Source organism: Grus americana, chromosome 4, assembly GCF_028858705.1.
Source record: "Grus americana isolate bGruAme1 chromosome 4, bGruAme1.mat, whole genome shotgun sequence".
Classification (NCBI taxonomy): domain Eukaryota; kingdom Metazoa; phylum Chordata; class Aves; order Gruiformes; family Gruidae; genus Grus; species Grus americana.
Window position 1 is genome coordinate 77,643,824 of NC_072855.1, and position 20,887 is coordinate 77,664,710.

Consider the following 20,887-nt stretch of genomic DNA (forward strand, 5'->3'; position numbering starts at 1 on the left):
TCTCATCTTGCAAAAAAAAACCTGGTGAGGAATTAATTCTTACTTTATCATGGCCCCATGCGTGAGCTGAAACAGGACTAGGATAGTGGATAGCCACTGTAGGAAGTATCTGTTAGCACTGGTTACTTAAGAGAAAAAATATATATAGCAATGAATGTATGCCCAGGATTTTAACATTACTTTATTATTTTTCCTGAATAGCAGCAGCTACATCAGACTAATACTCTAAAATCCCTTTCCTCTGTGTTTTCATTTTATATAGGGCAGTGTTTAAAGGGTGTACTCCAATGGTATTTTCTAATTGCCATTGAGATTGTTTAATCAAAGTATCAGTATTCACTTCTGTTGTACCCTTATTTACCTTTCTATTGTGCTTAGGTTTTTTATATTAGAAAGGTAACTGAGTCACAACACTGATGTATTTCTTCTTACAGCAGTGTTCTGTTTCCTGAAATATTACATCTTTCCTTTTTCTTCGTGTAGCATTTTTAATCTGATCTCACAGTCATGCTATTTTTTTCCAGAGAAACATAATCCCTTCAAAATTTGTTTGCTTCTTTTTACCAAAGTCTTTGCTTTCATTTTAAGCAAATACAACCTTTGTAAATATTAATTTCCAGTTTGCTTGTAAAGTGCTTTACACTAAACCGTAAACTGTTATCCATAGATCTTAACTATACAGTAGACAAAACATTAAAGAAGATTTTAGTGATTATATGTAAGCAAGACAGGAAAAGAAAGTAATCTTTTTATGTAAACAGCTTTTAGGACCCTTCTGATTTTGTGCAAAAGCAAACCTGTTGCTTTGTCTGTAGAACATACAAATGAAATTAAAAGGAGAAAAATAGTTTCAATTAAAAAAAAAAAAAAGCCTTTTAAAATGTAGAATCTTTGGAGGTTTATGAACTATTCCTTGTGATGAAATAGCCTTTTCTTTAAAGAACATGCCCAGTATTGCCCACATGTTCCCCTAGAGAATGGTTTAGAATATATGTTGATTTTAAAAAAATTGATATAGCACTGAACTGCAGAGATTTGTCTTGTCACAGCTATGTATTAACACAATCAATGTTAACTGCTACAAAAGCTGTACTATAGCTATCATCGTGACAAATACATGCCCATAGCTCAAATACATCACGGCGTTCTGATTCTTCCTGGCAGCTTGTGCTAAGGCTGTATTTTAAAGACATCTTCTAAATGAAAAGGTTAGGTTAGGATTTAGGTTTCCCAGATCACACATTGCATTAAGACAGTGGATACACACATGGAGTTCTGCACAGTTCATCCATAAGGGGCTTTTATAGACCTCCAGTAGTAACTTCAGGGAACAGATCAATCCCAAATGATTAAAATAATAAATTAAAAAAAAATTAATATTGGTCTCTGAAAGATTTGAGTTAGCCTTCCACAGAGCCTGTATTGGTTCCATAGCCAATAATCTCCCAAGCTGATGGATGACTATGTGTTTTCTTTGTTTCAGAACTAATTGAACAAATTCTAGTGAGAACTTCAAAAGTGAGATTTTAGAGGCAGGGGATTTGCTATTTTTTAATATAGATGAAAAAAGCCTATAGATTTAGACAAATTCTTCTATTTACTTCACCAGTACTAACTCCAAATCAGGTCTGAAATATATGGAATCACATTAGTTTTCAGCAGCATTGCACAGGTACAACTTTGGGATAAATTGACTGTTAAGAAAGGTAATTTAACCTGTAAGATCTTCATTATTGATGATGATAGAGAAGAAATCAGTCTGATTCTCAGATTTTATGATACAATTTAATTAAAATGAAGTGACAACAGTTTAGCAATCCTGCAATCTCATTTTTATGAAATTACTGTCCAGAGCAGGACCACACTTAAATCTTTAATGATGTTTCCACATTTCTGGAATTGAAAACCTTAAATTACATTTAATGTTATAGGTGGAAACTGTAGATAAATAGTACGTGTAGCTTCAAAACATCCGGACAGTGACATGCTGGGTGCGTTTTGTTTCAGTGTTCCAGGCTAAAGGATAACGGAAGCGAAGCTGCATCCTCGAAAAAAAGAGGTGTCTTGATCCATTTCCAGAGTGGGCCTGAAAAAGAGGAAGAACTGAAAAAGCCATAGCTTCTCCTCACTATCTTTTGCTGATCTCATCTTTCAGTTTCACTAGAGCTGATTTCAGGGAGGAGAAATTTGATAGTAAGTATTCAGTGGCTAAGTAAGTACAGGGTTCTTCAGTGCTGAATTATCCACAGCTGCTTACTGTTAATAGCTACGAGCTAGACACAACAGGGCTGGTAGGAGAGCGACCCACCTGTCTCCGCAACAAAATAGGGAATGTCCAAACTTAAAGCCATTGTTTTCCTCAGTGGCATGGTAATTCAAAAGAATTTTGCATAACTGAAGGTAATTGTATGTGTCCATATAACCAGCAAAAGAGGTAGGGACAACAGGTGAAATGACAGCATTGTTTTGCATCCTGCTTATGAAAGAGTCACTGATACTCTGCAGCCAAAACCACATCCAGTTTAACTGATGCTTGTCACCTCGTAGACTGAATTTTCCGTTCTGATTAGGCAGTCGTGAGAAATTTGAAAGGTTTTAGATTTTCTCTGACATATCCAACAGTATTGGCTCTGATAACACGTAGCTTATATTATTTGGTGGTGAATCCAGCTCTGGATAGCAAGAATGAAGACAGGTCAAGACTTGTTCTTGGCCACTTTGTGTTGCTTGCTGAGGCTTCTTGAGAGTCGTTCATGTAAAGGATGCCCCTGTGTACGTTCATTTTGACATCTGTTTCAAAGCCACTGGGATTTTTTTAGAATTATTTTGTATAGTAATGCTTTTGACAATCCTGTCTGAGGTAGCCATTATGGAGATTTAGCACCATGTAAAACTGTTCACTACTTTCAAAAGCTTTATTAAGGCTGTAGAACACTCAAAGGATAAGATAGCCTGTGAAGCCTGAATTCAAGATGCATATGAGTTATGAAGCTGTTTCTGATGACTTTTTTCCTTGGTGCTAATCCTGTGCCACCTTCAATATTTTTTTTTTTACTTTAACATGGCAAAGAATGTTTGGGTTTTGCCTGGGAGGAATAGTCACTTCACCAATATGTCTTTCTCATCTTACTCCCATGTTTCTGGTTTGTTAATTAGAAAAACATTGACTCTATCTTGTAACCAAGGTAGTATTTTTAAATGTACTTGAACAGTAACTAAAACCAGAGTAGGCAAGCAGGTGAAGTACCGGTATTGTATTTCACTCTATTCAGGTAGCATAATTTTATATATATACATCCACAGATTAAAATGTGGTTTTAAAGCACATATAAGGAAAAAGTATCACGTTTCTAGGACATTTCTGCGCTTAAAGAGAGATTTCACCCCTAATATAGAAAGAAAAATGAATTGATGATATCTGTTATAAGCTGCACGGACTGCACGTATCGGTTTCTAGTCGACGTAATCAAGCTGCTCGGTGTCTTTTCTCTTCGGGACGCCGCTTCAGCCCTGCAGCCCCCGCTGCAAGCTTTTGCCCGGGCCCTTTACCGTTTCTGCATAGCCCTCACCGGCGCGGCGGGCTGGCAGGCAGGCAGGGACAACGTGACTCTTCCCCGCCGCGTTAGGTTGCAACTCCGCTAGGCTGCCGGTGCTCACCCTCAGCAGCTCCCGCCTCTCCCTGCGGGCAGCCGTTGAGGGCACGGCGTCGCTGCGGGAAACTGCGCAGGCGCCGCCGGCGGGGCCGGGCGCGCTCCCGGCCGGGGCGGAGGGGGGGGTATGTGGGGGGAGGCGGTGGCGCGCGGGCAAGCTCAGACGTGGCAGTTGGGTGAGTGACCTCGAGCGGAGGCGCGCGCACGGGCGGGTGGGGGGCTGCGCGCGGCCCCCAGGTAACGGTCCTAACGGTCTCCCCGGGCTCGTGACCTGTCGCCACAGACCTGTGAGGGGGATCCTCCGGCTGCAGCGGGGGGGGGGGGGGCGAGGAACGAGCCCTGCAAGCGGGGCAGCGCCCCAGTGAGCAGCCGCGGGGGGCGGAGGGGTCGTAGCTGTGCCCCGCGGCGCGGGCCGGGCCGGGGGCTGGCTGTCAGAGGCAGCCGGAGGGGCGGTGGGAGAGGGCAGGGGCTCTGGGCGCCTGGGGGAGCTGCACCCTACCTGCGCGGAACCGGGGAGTCCATAGGAGCGCCGGCACGGGGGGGCAGGCACAGGTACTCCAGGCCTGCCGCGTTACTCCTACCGCGGGCAGGCAGACGTGTCCTGCGCGGAGCGGGGTGGTAGCCCCGACTGGGTGGCGAGACCTGTTGCGGTGTTACAGTGACTTAGAAATCTTAGTGGGGATAGAAATGTTAACTGTTTGCAGGTGTGACACTGAATTCGAGTAAATTTAAGGTTATGCTTTCATAGCTTATTCCAAAATGTGTTATTAAAAAAAAATACCAAATGTAACATGTGTAGCTATATTCTATTCTGTGTATACGTGTGTGTGTAGATACATGCACACACTCCAAATACTTGCCAAATTGAGATTGCAGCATGCCTTGAGGAGGGACAGCACCTCTTGCTAGATGGTATGTCACCGAGCACAGTGTCTCTGAAGAAATATAAAGTTAATGGTTCTCCTTCAGTTAGCCAAGAATGTGATTCTGTATTTTTGATTCTGCTGTCCTATATGTATGCAGTGGAGTTTTACATCTTCACAGAGATATCAGGGCAAGAGAGCATTGCATAGGTACAGCAATCCTCTGGAAAAAAAAAAAGACAACCTATTCTGTAATAGCGGTAAATTAAATTGTGGTGAAGTGCTTGCGTTAGTGTTGGTCCTCAGGCTGTGAGGTGTAACGTAAACTAGTTATAAGAGAGACAGGGAGAAAAAAGTTTTCATGTCCTTCTGTGTAGTGACACTTGTAGTAGACAAACCCAGGGAAAGATCTGGGTTTAGCAGATCCTCTGATCTTTCTCATACAATTTCCAGAGTGAATCTGTATGTCTCTTGTAAGAACCTGATTGCCAAAACCTTAGGTGATTGGTTCCTATTGATATTTTGGGTATTACCTCCAAACTTTTCATCCTGCCTTGGTACGTATACGTATCTTGAGAAGGGATAAAATATGCTCAGTGTTAAATAGAGTCTAGAACTTTATTCGTTAAACTTGCATTATTTTGCTTATGGATAGAGTTCCTGTCTCTCTTCATGTTTATACTGTCTGTGGGAAGTTTGACGTGGCAAGATTTTTTTGTGTGTGTCAGTGAGTAAGCTGTGGAGGAAGTTGTTTCCCCTGGATGCTGTTGCAGCTAAAGGTGGTGGCAGTTGCATCTGCCTCAAAGTGAAAATCTCTTCCTTTATGTCAATATAAAATATATATATGTCTATGCCAGGATGTGGGTAATTTAGTGGTGATTTACTGGCTTTTGGAGCAATGAAAGCTCACACTGCCACGTCTTTTCTGATGGGGGTGGGGAAGGGAAGAAGGCTGGCAGTAAGAAGCCTCTCTATTTAAACATTTTTTTCTTCTTCCCATGTTTACCTTATTAACTAAGACGACAACTCCCTAAGGTTACCTATCTGAAACAGTTTAATACTGCAGCTGAGAAATCATATGGCACAGTGAGGAGTGTGGCTAACAGGATTGTACCAGCAACATGTGAGGAGGGCTGGGCCCTGTACCCAGCTGAAAGTAATTTCTCATCTGATGTGGAAGATTAGTAAACTGTTGCTTTTTTTTTTTTCTTCCCAGAAGTGTTTAATATGAGAAGCCTAGAGATGGGTTTTCTGATAGGGATAGCTTTTCTCTACTGATATGTGCCAGTGCAGCATGAATTTGTCTGTTGTGAGCTTGGAGCTGTGTGTAATTTTGAGGTGCCTTTGTGTACTCTTCTGGAGCACGATTCCTGATATGCTTTCATCCAGTTTGCATACTCAATGATCATTCCATGATTCAAGCCTAAGAATGAGAAGTATAGGTAGTTGGGAAAGCTGTTTCAAAGGCACATTGAACATCTAAAATGCTAGTTTTAGATATCATATATCTTTAGTTCTTTGGGGATGCCTGACCTGTGTATTTGGGACTCGGCCAAAGTAGTAAGTGTTCATTCAAGGTTTGGATTCTCAGCATTTCTCAAAACACTTTTAATATGGGCATCAAGAAACTTAGTGGGATTCTCGTTTTGTTTAATATGAAGTCAAAATAAAAAATTCTCTTACATGGAAAAGAGAAAGCTAGCTATCAAGGCTGCAAAGTGGACAACTTCAATAACTTTTCAAATCCCTAGGTAGCAAGGGCACTGTATCTGAAAACTAGTCCTAGGAAATACAATCATCTGGTTTAGTAACGCAGAATTCTTCAGATTTTCTAGCTCTAATCATAAATTATTGTAATTATCAGAATATTCTTGCCTGAAAGTTTACTAAAAGTTTCTGTTATTCTGCTTAACAAAAGCTGACTGCAAGAAAGAAATTAAATGTCTTGTGAATGCTTTCATCCTTAGAAAACTTTTTGTGGATTGCTTTTAATCAAATTCTGGGTTTTGTTTTTTGGGTTTTTTTAACAACCACAGAATCGAGATGTGGAAGCTTGGGGAAAAGATGCCTGGCAATAGCAAGGACAACAAGGTCCTTTTTTTGCCCTCAGATGGGTCTCTTGGCTTTTTGGGAAAACAGTTCACAGCCTTTTGAAATGCACAAAGAGTGAAGAGTAGTAGCAGGTGTCACTTTCTCTTTTGCAGATTCTTAAAGAGGACCCAATACTTGGAATGAAAATATTGCCATCATGAGTCAACAAGGCTATGTTGCAGCTCCTCCATATTCCCAATCCCAGCCAGGAATAGGAGGCTTTTCTGCAGGTTTTGGACCACCTAACTCTTCACCTCATTATGGGCATTGTGGGGACCCTAACTCCTCATACTCAGCAACTCAACCAGGTATGAAATTGGCTTAAAATGTGTTTTCAGGGTCTACTTTTCAATGAAGGCATTTTGCATCTCTCTTACTCATGTCAGCACAAAATGCTCAATTTTACACTGCTGCTGTAACAGGATCCTGCCCTAGCTTTGTCTGTGTTACTGTTGATGCTCAGATGTTGATGTAAGATGAGTATCTGACCTTCCTGTGTGAATTCGATTGTCCAGGAAGCAATAAGCTCCAGTGCTTAATGTTGTATTAGGAGTAATACCTAATAGAGACAAATACAAAAGGGGCAATTTCTGGGAAGAGAGAAATGTTTCTCAACTCATATGTGTTAATGGCAAGCAAGCGCTCAGAAATGGGTTGTATTCTTCACAGTAGGACCCCTGTCCTACTGAATTCTTGAGCAAAAACTTGCCTGCGAGTATGAGTTGGTGTTCGCCTACTTAAGCTTGCTTACTGGGTGATGTATTTGGATAATGAGTGGTAAGCAGAGCCCATCTGCTTTTGAACCACTCAGGAGACAATTACTTTCTATGAAAAAAGGGCACCTTGTGTACAAGCAGAAGGAATATTTGCTTTATTTCTACCAGCATAATCATGCTACAGATAATGTAATTGACATCCAACAGATAAACATGACTGTCTTTGTCTCTCCTTTGCTTTTCATTAATTTTAACTTACTGGTATGTGGCTTTGGATCTTTCAAGAATTATAATATATTAGTGTATGGTGGCTGAAGTTTAAAAAAATAATTCGAGAGCGTGGAATTTAAGTCTGTTTTGCTGTCTGTAAGTCATGCTGGTCTAATTTCAGTAGAGTCAAAATGGGCATGCTAGACTAGTGAATTGGGGCTGTGGAAAATATCCAGAGAGTAAGGTTTCCTCTTCCTTCTGTAAGTCTACTTATATACATAGCCAAGATGGGGAGTCAGGAAGAGGGACCATCTCAATATTTTTGCTTGATGTCACAGGGGGAAATTTGTTAAAATATTAAAGATGTCTGAAGTATTCTCTAAAGCATCTAAAATTATTTGTCAAAATTTTTAATAACATTTAGATTATAAGTTACATTAAATTTAGTATTTGAGATGGTGGATAGGATAATTACAGAACTAAGTATCCAAGTGTATTGATTTTTTTTTTTTTTAAATATTCTGTGATGTCCTTGATTTTTTGTGTTATCATGAAAACAGAAAAAAAATTTACCCAGTTTCTCTAAAACTTCTTACTAAAGGCAGCAGGAATTGTTACCTTAATCCAGTGCTCAATATAGTCAGAAGATAGAGCTACTTCTGGTGATTGGCTTATTAGAATACTTGGGAAAAATACCAGTTTTGGTACCAAACAAATTTTTGGTGTTAGAGTAATTTAAAGGAAAATAATTCAAGAAATACAGGTTGAAGAGCTGTTTATTCAGCACTGCTGCTTACATAAATTATAGTGTCTTCACAGTCACTGTTCTAGATTTGAATTAAGAACTGTTTTTAGCATAGATTTACAGGTTCTACATATGTACGCTTTTTTTTTTTAAAGGTTGTTCTGAGGTTTCTTTCTAACCATGGTCTCTGAAATCAAAGGGACTTCCTGCTTCTACCTATAAAGATAACTGGGTGACAGGGAATTACCAGTATGCCAGATTGAATTGCAGGGTCTGTTCATTCTTGCTTCTTTCTTACTGTCCCTCTTGGGTTCTTTCCTGGAAAGTTACCAACTACTATTTGCTTCTTTTTTTTTACTATCTGTTCTTTTTTGTATCTGCTTTTATATCTGATCAAAAATTTGTCCTTTCTTACAGAATCACAGAATGACTGAGGTTGGAAAGGACCTCTGGAGGTCATCTGGTCCAAAGCCCCTGCTCAAGCAGGGCCACCTAGAGCTCATATTCTTATTGCTAGAATAGGGCCATACACTTGTATTTCTTGGTGATCTTGTGATTTCTTACAGGGATCTTACATAAAAGTACTTCTTCTTTCACAGGTGTGTCGAAATCAACTGTGCCTTTTGGATCTTCGGCCCCTGCTGGGCCTCCACCACCTGGTACACATCAATTCAGCCAGACCAACTTCCAAAATGGGCCCAGTACACCAGGGCAGCAGCCACATAGGTGACTTTCATGAATTAATACATGAGATTTAAACTATTTGACCTCTGTTACCTCTGTTCGGCTGCTTCACTGACGTTTAAATATGGCATTCCTTTTATCTTCAGCAGTTCTGACTTATTTTGATTCTGAACTGGATCTTCTAGTTCAGTTGCCTGTGATGTTAAACTGCCAGATCATACAGTGTGATCTGTAATCTTATTAAGCTCCATTTTACAGCAAGTCAGGTCTTTATCATGCGTTGTCTTATTTTTAATTATTCATTCTTCTTGATCTTACTGCTGGTTTAAATCAATGGGTCTAAGGCATTAAAAGTGCTGTTTAATATAGAAGTTGCATTTTTGTTGTTGTTCAATTTCTGATGTTTTAATTCTCCTTTGTTGTAAGGTACCAAGAAGTTGTTATTTACAAATTAATAGTTGCCAGCAAGTTTTGACTAGAAGCTGGTGCATGCCTCTAGTTACCCCCACCCGCCCCCCCCAGCCTTGTTAGGATGTCTCTGCTCATTGCTGTGGGATCATAGCCAAGGCTCCATAGGGTACTTTAAAGACATTTTATAACACAGTTTTGTTATATGCTCTCAGATGGATGACTGCTACTCTTTGCTTAAGTCTGACATTGACTATGAAGAGTTTATTTGAAGTGCTGTTGTCCTGCCTCCAGAGGTCACAGGAAAAAGTGAAGAAGACAGGAGTGGGAAAGGGAAAAAAAAATAGGGACAGGTGGAAGCTGTAAAAAGAAATCTTGGAAAACTGATTGTAAAAGGGGATGGGCAAGCTTTATTACACAGTGATTATATTGCAGGTAGTTATAAGTGGGTAAATATGCTTAGCTCTCTTATTTAATTCTGTGAACTGTTAATTATTTTGTTCATCTCCCAGGAGGGGCGAAATTAGTTTGTGTACTTATAGTTGTTTTATTGAACTTGACACCATTTAACAAGATTCTTGTTTCAATTGGTTGAAGTTTTAATCTGCTTCTGTGCTTTTTAGTTGTATAGTTATTTGTGTTCAAAGAAAGCCATGCATATGTTTTATTAGGCATCAGAATAGGGAAGCCTGTTGTTGTCTGTGTGTAAAGGAGGACCCAAAGAGACTGGTGATCAATTGTAAAAGACAATGTACTAATGCATAGGGAGAAGTGGTGGTTGTCCTGAAGATGTAAAAACAAGGTGAAGAGAGTCAAGTTGACATGACCAACCCAGCAAAAAACTGATTCTCTTTCCTAGCTTTCAGTCATTGCCCTGATAGCTGCATGTCTGCTGTTTTTTGCCTGATCTTGTTTTATTCCCAAATTGCTGAGAGCTGCTCTTCTAGGCCAGGAAATTTCCATGTCAAAACTTCAAGGAATGTGAATTCGACTTCTCTTGATACAGCTAGGTCCCTCCTCAATTTTAGAAGTCATAGGAAAATCAGCATAGAACTTCTTTGGGAAATAGACTGAGATCTTATTTTTCCAGAGTGAAGTAGTCTTCTGGTAGAAAATATCTTTATAAGCCACATGTGTGTTACCTGTTTCTTTTCTTTAGTGTTTTTGTTTGGTGTTTTTTTTGTTTGTTTGTGGTTATTTTTTTCATATATGTTTTTCCATATCTGATAATCATGAAGCAGTTTTTCCCTACCTGCATCTTCTTTTTTCCTCTACTACAGGGAACTCCTTAATAGTTTCTCACTTCATTTTCCTCTCTTCACAGATTTTTCTCCTAATCTTCTTCACCCATCCCCAGTAGGGAATCTTCCTTTATAAGCATGGAAAGGGTCTGGAGTGATATGTGTAGAGGCTTGTGTTTCTTAATCTTCAAGCTTTCATATAGCTATTACCACTCTCTCTTTGCCATGACGTACTCACTCTTCTTAGTTTCTAACAAGTATGCAAACAAACATGTACTGTCTTTTTTTTTTTAAACAAGTGTGCATTCTCTCTGTGCTTCATGTCTTTTTTAATACAAGTATCCATTTTCTGAGCAGAACACGAGCAAACTCTTAAGAGTTTGTCTGCCCAAATTAATTGTTTCAGCACCACCCTTGAGAAGGTATGAGACCACCTAGAATTATGATTGGTTAATGTAATTTTTTTGCATAACTGCACTAATTTTTCCCTTTAGGTTTCAAGGCCCTCCACCTCCAAGCAATACAGGACCTTCCTATCCTCCCTACAGTCGTCAGTCACAACCAGCCTACCTAAATACTGCATCCACTTCACCTACAGCACAACTTGTTAACCAGCTCAACAGCATGCAGATAAATAGCTATGGTAATCAGTTTAATCTGATTTACTTTTTCTCAGTTAAAGCTATTCAGACTATGATAATTAGAAACTTATTGAACTTCTGTATAAACAGAAAATTAAATCTTTGACCACTACAATTTGCTCAAGTTTTTAGATTTATTTTGTTTCAAATCTCATCCTATTCCTTAAATCAATATTCTTGGGTTCATTCTGAATTAATGCTTGATGAATCTTCTGTAAAAGTCAGTTATCAGTTGTTTCTGAAATTACTTGTTCCAAGTAATGAGCCAAGGCATGAGCGATAATATGCAGACAGGGTTTCATTTTTCTCAGCTTTTTAGAGGTTCTCTCTATTTTGAAACTATCTTATTCTTTTTTTTGTCCAAATCTTATAGTTTAGTTTTTCATCTGAATTTATTTTGAGGTTAAAACATCTCAAACCTAAGCCATGAGGTAAATATGTGATTGTGTGATTTTTCCATGTAAATTAGTTCCCACCACTGATTTTCTGTTTGGTTATATCTGCTTTTTCTGAATCTTTCCTGGTGATATTTACCATTTCATTTAAAAGGAGTGGCATTTAGTTAGCATCTTGTTTTGCTGAGGTCAGTGTGTTTAGGAGGATGAACTTTTAAAATAAGAATCACTTTGGTGGTTGATATCTTTGTAAGATGTGAGTAAAGGTGAACTTTTCAGTTCAGGCTGCACTGATACTATATTGCTGTTCCTACCGTGGCTTTACGAGTTGCTGATTTGACTTGAATGAAACCTGCATAACTACCATGGGTCTGACCCTCTGTTTGTACAATTGCTTGTGAAAACTTATACCTTCTTCACTGCAAGTGCATAATTAACTCAGACCTTTTTATACAGGATGAAGTGTGGCCCAGCACCTCTAGAGCACTTCGTATATAGCAACTCATATTATTTAGAGCAAAAATATTTTTTTTTCTTCCTGCCTTCATTATATTGCCTTCAGCAATATTTAAGTAAAATATTATGTTCTTGCTTACCATGTTACACGCTGGAAGATTGAGATGCCCTTCAGACCAGTGAAGGCACAAATTCTTTGCAACTCTGCCTCTGTGTTGGGTTTCGTTCTTCTGATTTTTCCTTAGCTGAAATTCTAAGTTGATGGAACTTGACACAGTCCTGAAATTCACAGCTTGTAAAACTACTGAAGTGATGTTTCTTTGTAGGAGCTGAGAAACTGAGCTTGTGTTTTCCATGTGAATTTTTTTTTTTTCAGTTAACATGTCTGTCAGAAGATGCATTTCAATATTTGTATGGTAACACATTGGTCCTTTTCCTCCACGCCTAATATTGGTTATTTTTTTAGCTTTCTTGAAAATTATTTTGCTGTAGGACTTTGGGGAGAAATTTGGCTAAAAAAATGTAGGTTTTATAAAGTAATAAGTATTTATAGATTGTAAGTCTTAAAAAAACCCCTATTTCCAGGGTCATCTTAATTTCTCTTCCAGCAAACCCGTCAGGGTGAAATGTAAATAGCAGACTAACAAAAACATGCCACACAAGAGAAATTGCTTATTAAGCAAAAATATTATTTCAAAAGCAAGTAGTGATTAATGTGTATTCTATTCAAGAATTGTCGAAGGCTGGCTTCCTTCTCTCTTTCCCTATCCACCCCAGCTGCAGGGTTTTATTGAAAATAGAGCCAAAAGAAATAAAATTGAACGTCTGAATCAGTTCACACTTAAACTATGAGGTCAGATTTGTTGCGTGAACAGGCATTCAGAAGCCCCATAATGCAACATTTTCAGTATGGGATACAATATTGCCTATATGTTGTAAATCTATTGAGCAAAAATAGAACACCTTCCACACAGAGTTAGTAGGTTATAATTTTTGACTCAGCTGACATAGTTTCTTGCTCAGGTCCTGACACTGCTCCGAGCTCTCGCATGTCTTCTGGGCATCCGGCATCTTTTCAGGGTCCACAACTACCACCACCAACTCAGCAGCAGATCACTTTACCACCTGGATCACAGGTTCCTCCATCAGCAAATAACGGCCTTTGTGCTCAACCATCATTGCCTCCCATGGCCAGACAAGATGGAATCCCTGGACCTGTCCCTCCAAATCCTAACTTTCAGCAGCTTCCAGCACAGCCTCCAGGGCCTGGATATCATCCTCGGCAAGGTAAGGAAGGATATTTGTTATGGAATTGAAAACAAAACATGCATAGAGAATCACTGGTGGAATTGTGACCATTCAGGGTTGATGTTCTGCTGACTTGGAAAAATGAAATTTTATTCGTCTTTTTGTAGAATGGAAATATTTGCATTGTCAGTCAGTACATTCAAGGCAGGCTTTGCTTTTGCTCAAAAGTTTATTACTCTGTGGAGACTGTAACAAAAAGAAGATTAATTTGGATCAGGAACAGAATTATTTGGTTCGTAATGGGTAAAGGCACAACATACTACAGAAAGGGGTTTTTCTTACACTCTGTAGAGGTATAGGTTGCTCTCTGTCTTATAGTACTATCTGTCATAGCAGCTTTCAAAAATGCTTTACTGTAGCAATAAAGAGTTGTGGCTGAATACAGTTATTTCATCTGACATAGGTGAGTAAAACAGTTATTTTGACAACTAAAAAGCCAGCTAACTAGACCAATTTGCCTTGAGTGATGTTAGGGGAGAGATTCTCACTAATGTAACGGCCTGGTTTGAGTAGCTGTGGTAATCTCTACTAACCATCCTACTTGACATACACATGAAAACTTTGGAGCCAAAGTTGTCACACATGGTCTTATTAGTCTAATGCTTACTTTTAAAACACAGACTGCATAAGCCAAAGTAATCCATTTCTTTTACTTGCTGAAAACAGAGTGGAAGGAGAAGTGGCAGTTAGCTGAGTAAGAATGAATCGTATGGCAAAAGTTGATGTTACAAATTGATAACATAACCTAAATACTTTAAATGAATTGTCATTTGTAACTCTGCAGCAAACTATGGTCCTCAGATGGCAGGATCTCAACTGTCTTATCCTGGTGCTTTTCCTGGAGGTCCTCCACAGCTCCCAGGTCCACAGCAGAAGAAGCTTGATCCTGACTCTATTCCAAGCCCAGTAAGTATTGTGGCACTAATTTTTATAGAAGTAAATTTCTGCTGCATTTAAGATAAAAGAATGACAATGCTAATATTGTTTTCATTTTAGTTGTTGGGTTTTTTTGGTAACATAAAATTGCACTTAGGTGGCTTAGTTCAGAAGGTATGTTCCAACTTTTGCAGTTTTTTTAATTACATGGAATTTTGTACTCTCTACTGTCAGTTTTGGATAAATTAGCGCATAACGTTAGTTTTAGTACTGAAGAGGCTTTATAACTTTATCTAACACAGGACATAGCCATGACTCCAAATACTTTAATAGGAATTCTCAACAGGATTCTTAGTATGATACTGAGCAGTACTGAAGGATTACTTACATTGACTGCAGCTAATCACCTTTCCTTTTCACTCCGGAAAGTTTGAAGGCTTAAACTTAGTAACAGATAGACACCTAAAGTAGGATTTATGCAGAATACAGGTACGTGAACTCTAAAACTGCAATCCTGGAAATGCTGAGAAATTTCATGCTCAAAAGCCACCTCACCATTTGATTTCAGGAGTTTCACAGGCAACTAGAATTATTTGAAAGATTTCAGTAGCTTGGAATATACTTAATGCTAAAGCTTTGTACAGGTTGAAGAGGCTCAGCTGTTGAAGCATGCCTGAACACGCACTGGTGGGACAATGTCTCCTCTTCTTAGAATGCTGTTAGAGAAAGAGAAAACAAGGTTATGGTTGTGTCCATCTTAAGGTAGTCTAATTGTTACTGAAAGAAATAGATGCAGACTGCATTTAACTTCTTTATTGAGAACAGCTGATTGAAATAGAGGGAGGAAATGTGCTGAACTCATGGGGAAAACACATTCTGATGCACACACTTATACTGGTTCTGGCAATTGTCTGGACAGGTCAAAAGGTCCTTGGAGAGTCGGGATTCTTGAAGCAGGCTGTGTCCTGCAGCTTTGACCTAGAACTTTCTACTTAAAAAAATGTATTAACCATCACATTGTAAGCTAGTCTGGTTGAAAGGAATCTTCCGCTTCTCTGCTGAGGCAGTATTGCTGTACAGGAAAAATTTGTATTCCACCCTGATGAGGGAAAAGCATTTGTGTAGAAGCCTGACCCTGTCTAGTAGGGAGCAGCCCTGCTTCCTTAAATTGGAATATTCTTTTGTCCTTCTAGAAAAGATAATTTGTTTTATCCAGTGATGGTTTTGATGTAAAATTCCCGGAATTTTGGAAAAATGCTTGTTGATAATCACTTAGAGATTAATGTAACAACTGCAACTGCCTCTGTTAAAGGCAGTTTTCAACTTAAATGTAACTGAAAACCATTGTGTAAAAAACCTAAAGTAAGTGTCTGTATAATTAACAAATGCCCGTAATAGGTCAAACATTCCTGATATTTCAGTATGGTGCTTTTTACATGAGAAGGTTAAAATGGTCTTGTCTAACTGAAGAAAAATAAAAGGGTAGGGAGAAGGGGAGTGGAAGGAGGTCTGGCATGATAGCATGGACTGATGTCTTGTTTCAATTACGCATGTAGAATAAACAGCCTTGACTATGACAGTGATGTTAAAATAGGTTAAAAGGTTTGTTTAAGCAGCACAGAGAGGATCAAAATGACATGTTTAAAAGAAACATGATCTGGGTCAATGTCTGTAAAGGGCAAAATACTAATTCAGAATGAGGAATAAGTTTGACCATGTGTATTTCTCTTGTTATATTTACATTATATAATTACAGTAGTGTTGCCAGATAAATTTACTTCTTATCTGTAGCCATTGTTGATTTATATTTTTCTTACATATGTTAGATGTTGTCAGAGCACGTATCAACCTCTATGAAAACTAGCATCTGGGCTTTGTCAACAATTATTTCCAAGAACAATGATATATTTAGGTCAGTTAACTGCAGAAAACCATGGTACGTTCAGACTTAGCTCTGCAAAGGATCAAAGTGGTTTGCTTTCTTCAGCCAGTGGACCTTTTTAGAGCAAAACCTTTTTCCTTCTAATGCAAGAGTTAGCAATAAGTACACAAGCCAAGGAGGCAGGGGAAAGTAATCAAGCAGAAGATATACAATACATTCCTCAGAGAGCTTGTTATATTTAAATTGCAATACAAAAACTTTATGGGGGCCGGGGCGGGGGGGAAGTTACAGGCCCCAGATTATTTCCAGTGTTTTAGGAAATACCTCTTGGACAATGATCAGTAGACTCTGTGACTAATTTTTGTTTTTCTTCTCTGTTTGCTTTCCAACAAAGGCTTCTGAACTTCCCTAGCTATTATTAGAAATTTATGTGCAGTGTAAAGATACAATTCCATGGGTTACCAGTAACAGTGGCAAAGCCAGTTTCAGAAATTCTCTGTCTTGTTCCTCTTGCCTCTCACAGCTGTTTGGCTACACTGTAAACCAGATTGCAGAAAAGATAGCTTCTTTGAGGGAAGAGGAGGAATAATTCTATCATCTCAGTGATCCAGTTTATGGTGTGGAACAAAATACAACTTTATGTAACTTCAGTTATATCCCGAAAAGTATCAAACTTAAACAGGGGTGAGGGACTCTGCAGAAGTGACAGAGGAGGAGGTGTATGAGAAAGGAATTTGTTCAGTAGTAAAGCCAGCTTCATGAGAGTTTCATGAGATTACGATGTAAAGTGCTATAAACTAGGCTTCAACCAGGGTAAATCTGTACATGATCAGAGCTGCCTCATTTTAATAAAAATTTCTGTGATTGCTCTCCTTTCTTTCCAGGAGGAAGCTCACAACATGGTAGTGTGATAGGTTTATAGCACCTCTATATAAGACAATGTCAGTAGTGTTATTTGGTGTAGATATTAGTATAATTGTTTATGAATGTAACTGAATGCATGGCTTACCTTCCTCATACTGTTCTTGCTTCTCATTCATCAGATTCAAGTAATTGAAAATGATAAGGCTTCTAGGGGAGGGCAGATCTATGCTACAAATACAAGAGGACAGGTTCCTCCTCTTGTCACCACGGACTGCGTAATCCAAGACCAAGGTAACTGTCCTTGTTACTGATTTGGAAGTCTTTCTAGATGAAATAAAATAAAATTTAAAAAAAAAAAGACTAAATTCTCAAATCTCTCATCTGAAAATGATGCTCCTTACTCTAAATTTGACATGAAATGGGAAACTCCCTTTAAAGAAAAAAAGGGGGAGGCGAAGTGGGAGTTGAATTCTTAGACCTTGGGTTAACACCTCCTCTACCCTTCCTGACCTTTAAAATAATATGAATAGTTGAGAGAACTTCTCATTTTAACTTAAATTTTTTTTTTTTTTTTAAATTTCATGTTGAAAATCCTTTTTGGATTCTTCTGCAATTTGAAAAGATGGACACTAAAGGAAGCAATGAGACTAGCACTGTTATGTTTTAAGATTTGAACTTTGGAAAATTCTATTCAAGTGATGGGGCAGTGTACAAGCTGTCTAGTTGATTTTTATTTTTTTTTCCTCCTTTGGCCACTCTATCTGCCTTTGCCTATATTCTGTGTAATATATATCTGTCTATATATTGTGCAATATTCTATGTGCTGCTCTTGACAGCAGACTTGATGTTTTAATACAGATTAAACTGATGGTATCACTTAGTTCAGCATTAATTTATCCATGCTTGGATAAACTGTATGAAACGTACAAACGCATCAAAATTTTTGGCATTATTTGAGAATGGGGTTATGCGGTTCTGATGAGCAAAGAAACTCTTTTCAAGAAACTGAATAGGGCTGCAGCTTGATGGTTAAAATAGGAGCATAAGAAGGCCAATTTCTGAACTCTTGTTGCCTTTCAGTGCTCGTCTGCAATACACAGCACAGTTTCTCATTGAGGGAACTGAGCTAAGTGTGCTGCAAGAAGTGATGTAGTGATTTTAGCACGCTATGTTTTGCAATGAGCATGGTGATGTACACTAAATGCAGTTATACTATTTTCCAAATCAGAGCTAGCTCATTAGAGCAGTCTTAACAGTAGGTATCAGTCTGCAGCATTTCTTTATGTATGATGTTGACATTTCCTCTGGGGATTTCATCCATGTTATTTTCTTTTAAGATCTTAGATATAATATGTTTCAAACTAATCTCTGTTGAGATCCTTATTGCAAATAATTGTGGGGTTTTTCTTGATATATTTAAATCTCTGCTTTAAATTCAAACAGCAAGAAAAGATTTAACCACAGGAGGGGATATGGGCTGACAGATAAATAGGATTGATGGGCAGAAGCTTGCATGGGAGGAAAAAAAGCATGTATTTAATTTAGTATATGCACTTGTTGCTTTATGTTGTTTTGATTTTTTCTGGTTTGTGTTTGGGACAGGTTCCTTTTAACAGCCTTTCATTCTGCTTGCTATGTTGGGTGTTCTAGGCCACGCCAGCCCTCGTTATATCCGATGTACTACCTACTGCTTCCCGTTGTCTTCAGATATGGCCAAACAGGCTCGCATTCCACTGGCAGCTGTCATCCAGCCTTTCGCTATTGTACCACCAAATGAGGTAAGGACTAACTGAATATTAGTCCTATGTGATTTTGTCTCCTAAATATTACAGACTTGTTCTTCTCTGATTGGGTTGAGGGCGAGAATGTTTTACCTCTGACTGTGAAAGAGTAAGAGTAGAGAAGTGGCAGAAGACTATGAGATGCACTTGGGTTATGTTGCAACTTCAAGGGATAAAAATCTCTATTCAGAAAAGGTGCAAGAGTGATGACTGTGTAATCTGAACCACTGGGTTTCTGGTGTTCCCCCAACTGCCTCTAGTTTGTGCCAGCTTTGTTGGTGGTTTGCTCTACTGGAACTCTGTAGGTATAGGCAAAGACATTAAAAGAGGATGATCACAAACTGTATCAAGTTAATTCTAAGGCATGGACAGTTACATTGAAAGAATGACATTTTTCCATTTAGTTCTTTACAAAATAATTTAATTTCACAACAGACTGAGAAGATAAAGGTATTTTCTACTTGGATGAGCTGAGTCATAGAAAAAAGACAAATGTAATCACCTATTTCTTGCACTCATTTGGAGGCCCTAACCTAGTCAATTCCTTTTCTCACATTATCATCACTAAGAACCCTTCATATTCCAAATATATCTCTAGTTCTTTTGCAAAGTATTTCTGCAGGTTGGCAGTATCCTCTGATTTTAAGACCGTTACGCAGATTTTCTGTCATCCCCAAAGGATTTTATCAGTAGCAGGGATAAAACCCCAGTTTTCAAGTGCAGCATTTAGCTGCATCATCTGTAGTATCATCTTTCTTGTTCTTCAACTCCTGCCTCCTCCATTGCATAGCTTCTAAACACTACAACAAAGGTCTGCAGAATGCATTTCCTTTTTATGTGCTGCGCCAATTTACTTTGAGTGCTGTTTGCTGGGAAAAAAACCCAGGGATTTCATGAAAGTTGTAGTATGTGATTGTGTCTTCAAAAACTCCTCATAAAATGCATGCACGTAAAAGCCTAATTAAAATTGCAGAGACTTTCAGTGCTTGTTTTTGCAGTCTTTTTTTTTTCTTTCACTTTGTTTTATTACTTGTAAATTTTTAGGATTTTTTTTGAAAAATATGTTGGAAAAAACCAGATGTTGTTCTTTATCAGGATGGATAACTTCCAATCCAACAGACCTCTGTAGTTTGAATTAAGAGTATTATTTTAGCAGGGTAGTATGTAGTTATCTTCTCTATGCTCCACAGGGAAATAGGATGTATTACTTACAGTTCTGCAGATACTGAGTCTCAACATTTGTCTGCTAGACAGCAATTTGGGGTTTCATTCCAGTTCTTGAGGGGAATGTGTAGACTTGGCTTGTTGCCCCCCTGCATTTTCTTCTAGATGAAACTCCTGCTGTTGCTTTTCCACCCCTTCACTTTACCAGCTAACCTTTACTCTTTCCTACCCTTTATTCCAATTTTTGTGCCCAGGTGGCATTTACCGATTCTGCTTTCATGTTGGCTCTTCATTTGTGCATCTTTCACTTTCACTTCACTTTCAGTCTGCCTCTAGTTGTTTATGTCCCCCACGCGTGGCTTCCTTGTCTCCTGCATGGTGTTTGGGTAGGGTGGTCAATGAGTTACTAAAATCTAAATCTCTCTAATAAATTAGCAGTATGTACAAACACTTGTACTTGGCCAAGTTCAGGAGGGTTTTCCCAGGGTTGGCAAAAAGATGTACTCAGTGTTAGTGCTCTCAAGCTGTTGGAAGGGTCAGTGGAATTCATTAATCGGTAAAGAGCAGTGTATTTTTCCCTAGCCTCTTTCTTGGAAGAGGCTAAAAAAACTCTGAAAATTGGCAAAAGTCCAGTGTGGAAAATTTTAGTGTGAACAATTACAGCTTGGTAAAGTTATAAGAACTGAAGAGATGGTGTTACAGGAGGAAACGCTGGGCAGTCTTAGCTGAGGCATTTTTTCCAAGGCTTACTTGTGCCCTTTGTCTTCACTGCTGCTGCCAAAATAAGATCTTGCTCTTAAGATCTAATAAAAATGGTCTTCCATATGGGATTTATAATGACTTTAATTCTGAAAAGCCACTTAATTTGAAAGAACTGGGCTTTTTATAGAGGTAAAATACATTCAGGGGCTT

General features: G+C 38.7%; 1 protein-coding gene across 4 annotated transcripts in view; it reads left to right on the top strand.

The window, feature by feature from the left end:
• The window catches only part of SEC24D (SEC24 homolog D, COPII coat complex component), a 69,340-nt gene that overhangs the window by 9,845 nt on the left and 38,608 nt on the right, over positions 1 to 20,887 (top strand). The window contains exons 1-8 of one of the 4 annotated variants that reach the window (XM_054823040.1): positions 3,761 to 3,826; positions 6,718 to 6,912; positions 8,875 to 9,001; positions 11,103 to 11,251; positions 13,124 to 13,387; positions 14,193 to 14,314; positions 17,210 to 17,321; positions 18,681 to 18,808. In XM_054823040.1, the coding sequence (XP_054679015.1) occupies positions 6,762 to 6,912; positions 8,875 to 9,001; positions 11,103 to 11,251; positions 13,124 to 13,387; positions 14,193 to 14,314; positions 17,210 to 17,321; positions 18,681 to 18,808 (1,053 nt within the window). In that variant the 5' untranslated portion in view covers positions 3,761 to 3,826; positions 6,718 to 6,761. Of the gene's footprint in view, positions 1 to 3,760; positions 3,888 to 6,717; positions 6,913 to 8,874; positions 9,002 to 11,102; positions 11,252 to 13,123; positions 13,388 to 14,192; positions 14,315 to 17,209; positions 17,322 to 18,680; positions 18,809 to 20,887 lie in introns of those variants that run through there. The other 3 variants (XM_054823041.1, XM_054823039.1, XM_054823042.1) reach the window with 3 other exon arrangements.